The following is a 6273-nucleotide window of genomic DNA, read 5'->3' on the forward strand; positions in this document are numbered from 1 at the left end:
AGGAACAACGACCTAGAATCTAGGATACTAGAGTCCCGATTTATGTTGTTTTAGGGGGAACGGAATGGGACTATGCCTTACGCCCAGATAGGTCGAGCTTTGCATTCCTCTTGTTTCCCATTCTCCTTGAACCAAGTGCAGCATGAATCCGCTTCAACCCTGACGTTTTTGCATAAAGTAGTTCCTGGGGTTTGACGCTAGCTACCGTTCTAGGAATTTGACCACTAGGAAAACCCTGATTCAGGTCGATCCTAAGTGGGAACAGCCGGAATGCTTCCGCTATGTCGTAGACTCGGGAGGACCTAGATCGCAAACCCCGTGACATTCTGTGGGAGTACCGAGTGGCGCTATCTGGACTCTCTTCCCGATGGGCTGCTAAGACGTGTCCTACGAGTGAATAGGTGGACACGTTACATGTAAATACAAAAGTTGGACCTCAATGTAGATATGAAAATCATGCACACAAAACTTGGATGCCAATAAAACAAATGATAAAGAAATTCCAAATAGGAAAAAACAATAATAATACCATTCCAAGAAGTCAATTTCCCATACAACTGGCTGTCGCACATACAATACATCGAACACAATGGTTGTTGTAGGTTTGTATATAACTTTTTTTAAAAAGGATATAGTGTTTGAGAGGGAAAAAAAGGTATGTGTCTCCTGCCTTCGCTCTATGTTTTAAGAGAGCGAGAGGGAGATGTAGAGAAAATATATGGTGACGGAGAGAGAGAGAGAAGTTACTAGTTTTTCTCTTTCTCACTCTTTCCCCTCGACCTCGCGCACAAGATCTTTCTCCTCAACCTTGCCATCAAGCATCATTTCTACTTATGGCTATGAGCTTCTCTCTCTCTCTCTCTCTCTCTCTCTCTCTCTCTCTAAGACGCGAAAGAGAGAGAGAGAGAGAGAGAGAGAGAGAGAGAGAGAGAGAGAGAGAGAGAGAGAGAGAGAGAGACTTTGTACCATAAGCAGAACCAATGCTTGATAGCAAGGTTGAGGGGAAAGAGCTTGCTAGCAAGGTTGAGGGGAAAGAGTGCGAAAGAGAGAAATGGGTGACTTTTCTCTGTCTCGCTCACCATATGTTCTCTCTCTCTCTCTCTCTCTCAAAATGCAGAGCGATGGCAACAAACACATATGCTTTTTTCCCCTCTCAAATAGTACACTTTTTTTTCCAAAAATAGTTACATAAGGACATACAACAATTATGCGTTCAATGTATTGTATGCGCAATAGGCAGTTGCATGAGAGATTGACTTCCTAAAATAGTGTAATTGTTGTTTTCTCTTATTTTGAATTTTATTATCATTTTTTAAATTGGCGTACAAGTTTTGTGTGCATGATTTGGATGTGGTTGTTCATATTTACATGTATTAAGGCTTTTTTTGTCATATTAGAAAGTGTGCATAATTAAATACTGACTCTTCTCACTCGATATTCTCGTGGATAGTGTTGTTATGAACCAATTAGTATAATTGTTTATATTAGTTACAAACACAATATTTATCCATGTACACATTTGAGCTATATGATTGCCATATAAATTGTATGATGGAGAATAATGTGATTCGCTTTGCAATTTGTAATCCTTCAGCGAAACATTCAAACATATTAATACTAATCCAATATTAAACTCAATAAGAAATAAATATAAACTATTCAATCATTTATATTTAAAAATAATTGTATGCTTAGCACAAATAGATCATTTTTGGACAAGTATAAACTAAGATCTAATTGAAGTAAATTCAATTGAAATATATTAGTTAGATCATTCAATAATCTATGTAATCATTTAAAGATTTATAAATTTAATCTCATTTATCATAAATAAACAACTGACCTTATGACACTAAGATATATCAAAATTAATTTAAAATGTTTTCATATGTAATAAATAAAAAATAAAAAATATAGTGTTCAAGTATTTTATCTTTATATATATATATATATATATATAATTCTCATTAGCATTAATATTTTTCAAATTCATCCTTATTAAATTATTTTTTAAATTCACATTTTATTTTAAGGTACTCTAAACATATTATTGAATTTATAGTAATAATATATACATTTTCAAAAACATATGTTATTATTGCATTTTAAATTTTGATACAAAATGTAACTTACAAATATTTTTAAATCAATTTAAATTAAAATACATAATTATTTTACATATAAAAACATGTTTATTTATTTTAGTATTTAAAAAAGTCTTATATTTTTTTAAACAATCAAATATTACTAAAATGAATAGATACTTGAACAGATTATACATGTTGAAGTGATGAGGAAAAATACAAATGATCAATTACAAAAAATGATAATTAGCAATGAATGATATGGCTTTTGTTGAATAATTACTTGACAATATAGAATGGGATATACTAAAAAACTGGAGGATGCTTAGTCAATAGAAGTCCAAATCAAATATAATATTTGGAATCTTCATGTTAATGCTTTAGAACAACACACATGGGACACTTGGTGCACTCCAAATTTTTTATTCATAGACTTAGCAACTTGTTGGAAGTTGGTAGACCACATCATATGTACAACTTTTAGCACCAAGATCTCCAAAAGCTATTATTACTATTGTAACAACATGATCTACTTTTTGACGCAAATGTATTTCGAAGACTTCAAAACCACATTTTTTCCACTGCGCAATACTATAAAGCTTGAATTCTGGGAGTTGGATTTTTTTTAAAAGTGGAAAGATTCATAGCAAAATTGCATTCATCTCAACAATCATTCAATAGATGTAATCTATTTGAAAGTAGTTTATAAGAAAAACAACAAAAGCTTTAATCTTGATATTGTAAAGTTTACAATGACTTGTATAATGTATATTTTCATTTTTTAATTTTAAAATTATTATTGAAACTCGAGTGTATCTTTTTGAATTTTTAAAAGATTGAGTCTCTTATTTGACAATATATTCATAAGATTGAGTGCTCTTATTATACAAATTATCATTTTAAATCTTAAAAAATAAACAAATTTTAATATTGAAATTGAACACCAAAACACTATTTTAATATTCATATTAAGTTGACCATCTCAAAAACTACTATTTGAATTCTAATATATCTTCTTAAATTTCAAATAAATTTATAATCTTACATATTCGATTATTTTTAACATATAAATTACAAATGTTGATTCAAAAACATAATGGCATGACTATACTCATCACAAGATGGACTTGTTGATTCATCACAAGATGGACTGGTGAAGGAAGAAGTGGAGGACGTGCTGGAAGACGTGATCGTCGCCGGGGGTGCCGAGGTTAGTGACGTGCGAGAAGCCGGAGGCGCCAGCGAAGGAGCCGGTGCCACCGAGGACGGGGATGTCGTAGGAGACGAGGTTGATGTTGGCCTGGCCGTGGAGGCAGAAGGTGCCGTTGTAAGTGCCGTCGTCGTAGGTGATGGTGTTGAGGACCAGGACGCTGGGGGAGGCCGGGTCAAGGCTGTTGTACACTTCAAAGCCCCGGATTGAACCCAGCTGCCGGGACGACTGGACGTCTGGTCCGGAGGTGATGTTGTAGTCGAAGACAGCGGTCCGGCCGAAGGTGCCCGTAACGGAAGGGTTGGAGGGGCTGGTAGTGAAGGTCGCCGAGCTCGTCAAGGCGTGGACGTAGAACTCCACGCTGAGAGGGAAACTCGGTTTTAACTTAATATAAGAGTCCTGATTCTTTGATGACCGCGCCCCTGCAGTCTCTACCACCATCGATGGTAGCATGACGATGGCGAGTAAGGCCAATACCCTGGCCGTCTTCCGCCGCTCGACAGCTGTCGTCGGAGCAGCGCTGCCTGTGAGAGTACGGCTAGCTGCCACTGCCATGTAAGAAGAAAAACAGAGAGAGAGATCTAGAGAGAGAGAGAGCGTGTGTGTTTGTGTGTGTGTGTGTGTGTTGGGTGGGGGCCTTGGGTGAGTGGTGTGTCTCAGTGACAAGATACTGCGTGCGGGCAAGAGCGAGATAGAGCGCTTCACCTTCGATCGATGATCTGACTCCACAATATTTGCCACAAGCGTCTATATATGCGTGAATCGTCTTTCTACGAGCTTCCGTCCTCGTCGCGGCTAAGTCACCACGACTAAGTCAACAGTAATTTGGCAGGAATTTGCAATTGGCCATAGCTGTTTAACTAATCCACATTAATCTGTTTGCGTCGATTATACATGTGTGCATATACACACACTAGAGTTCCATGTAATATATATTGATATACATAAACTAGAGTTCCACGGCCCGCGTTGCTAGGTCTAATGGAAAATGTGTGTTTCAGAGTGCAAATGTACACCCATGTTATTTCATACTCTTACTCTTTCATACTCTCTCACTCAACCACTCTCATGCAAATCAAGGGGATTAAGATACAAATATAGTAAATGCTCTTTTATATTACACTTTTCTTTAAAGAAATGCTTGAAATCAGAAAGATCCTTCCTCAAGCTCTTTCTCACTCAACTTGATAACTCATTGGATCACATCTCTCAAAATATTATCAGAGCAAGTCTATACAATTAGCATGACTTTTGCAAAAAATTCAAAGCAAGGATATTTACTATAAAATGTAAGCATTTCCATCTAAGAAACCCTACATTTATTTTAAAATATACAATTTACATGCATGTTTGTAGTAAGGGTTTGCAAGGCATGGTTAGGATACACTACAACAGAAACGAGACATAGACGCGCATGTTAGATGTGCAAAGTCGGGCGCGTCTATCACAGTGTCTATAAGCGCGTGTAAACGTGCGTGTAAATAGACGCGACTTTTGCATCTATATATTCGCGCAAATAGACGCGCTTATACACGCAAAAATAGATGCACATGTCAAAATTCAAATCATACTTAAATCATTTCTTTTCAAACTACGGCTTCCCTTTCCTACGTTTTTTGCGGTTCTGAAGCTTGAGTTTAGCCGACATGCAGTCTCTTCATGCCTCACATCCTCATGACTCACCTCTTCTTTCATTTCAAACACACAAGAAGGAAAAAAGGAAAGCCAAGGAGAGGAAGAAACAGAGAACAAGAGAGAGGAGAACAAGAAGAAACAGCAATCAAGGAAGCAAGCATCAAGGGAGGGTAACTTACCAAGGAGAGGAAGAAGGAGAAGGAAGAAGCGCCACCACCCGCCACACGAAACACCCAAGGTGAGTCTCTCTCTCTCTCTCTCTCTCTCTCTCTCTCTCTCTCTCTCTCTCTCTCTCTCTATGTTTCTCTCTTCTTCTCTCTACTCTGTCTGTGTATTTAGGATTTGTGATTCCATTATGTATTGCATTTTGTAAATCAATAATGGCGGTCGTCTGCCAAAATCAGCGGACCAAGCGCGTCTACATCTCAGTGTAGACGCAGATATAGACGCGAAAAACGTTTCTCTGGGGGCGCGTCTTTTAGCGCATGTGAGGGCGCGTGTGCTCTGTAGTGTACACGCGAGGATACACGTGCTGATAGACGCCCACAGAGATGCAGGTATAGACGCGCACAGAGACGCAGGTATAGATGCTGTATGTAATATGTTTTATCTACACAGGGTAATATGATTTTTCTTGTGTAGATGTGGAATCCTGGATCCTCCAGCACCCCATTCAACAAGGAGCAATTCATGGGGGAGATGACCAATTATCTTGGTCGCCCTCCCACTACAGATGAGGTTTTCAGTGTGATGTCTAGGACACCTATCACATCTTTGCCTACACAGGGATCAGCTGAGGTACATGGATTGGTCGAAGTATGTACATCTGCAGAGGCACGTGTATCTAGTGAGGTAGAGGGTAGTGCAGGTCGAGGGAGGAGGGAGAGTGGTGCGGGAGGGCGAGGAGGTCGAGGGCTTTGTGGGGGTTGCCTAGGTGGTGGCTCTCGATCACCCTCACCGAAAAATGAGAGAGGTGAGCCTCCACAAATGTACTACTCTATCACTGATGTTGGTGGTATCTTGCATGACTTCGAGGGGAGGGAAGTGATAGCCTACTTGAGGAGTGTCGTGCATGCCACATACAAAGATTGCATGATTCCCTTCAAGCACCAAAAAAATGGTTTATGGCAAGAGGTGCTGCGGGCATTACATAAAAGATACCCTAATCCTGAGAATTCACAATTCTCAGATGATTAGGGACCGTCAAAGGTGAGAGACGCGCTTCATAACAAGAGGTCTCACCTTATGACGCGTGCCAAGGAGCCATTGCAGAGACAAGAGCAGGGGCGCCCTGGATATGGCCAACCACCCAATTGCCACCGCAAGGAGTGGAAAGAGGCCAAG

The 6273-nt window shown here is 39.1% G+C and overlaps 1 protein-coding gene across 1 annotated transcript; it reads right to left on the reverse strand.

Moving 5' to 3' along the window:
* Positions 1-3222: 3222 nt before the first annotated feature.
* Positions 3223-3849, reverse strand: LOC148022930 (dirigent protein 11-like). Its single transcript, XM_087695284.1, has one exon. The coding sequence runs from the start codon at positions 3847-3849 to the stop codon at positions 3223-3225; it is 627 nt and encodes a 208-aa protein (XP_087551410.1).
* Between the last annotated feature and the right edge of the window lie 2424 nt (positions 3850-6273).

This window comes from Lygodium microphyllum, chromosome 16 (genome assembly GCF_053477565.2).
Source record: "Lygodium microphyllum isolate KBCC chromosome 16, Lygodium_microphyllum_v1.1.10, whole genome shotgun sequence".
Lineage (NCBI taxonomy): Eukaryota > Viridiplantae > Streptophyta > Polypodiopsida > Schizaeales > Lygodiaceae > Lygodium > Lygodium microphyllum.

Coding starts and splice junctions, on each gene's coding strand:
- LOC148022930 (XM_087695284.1), bottom strand. CDS start 3,849: ATGGCAGTGGCAGCTAGCCGTACTCTCACAGGCAGCGCTGCTCCGACG.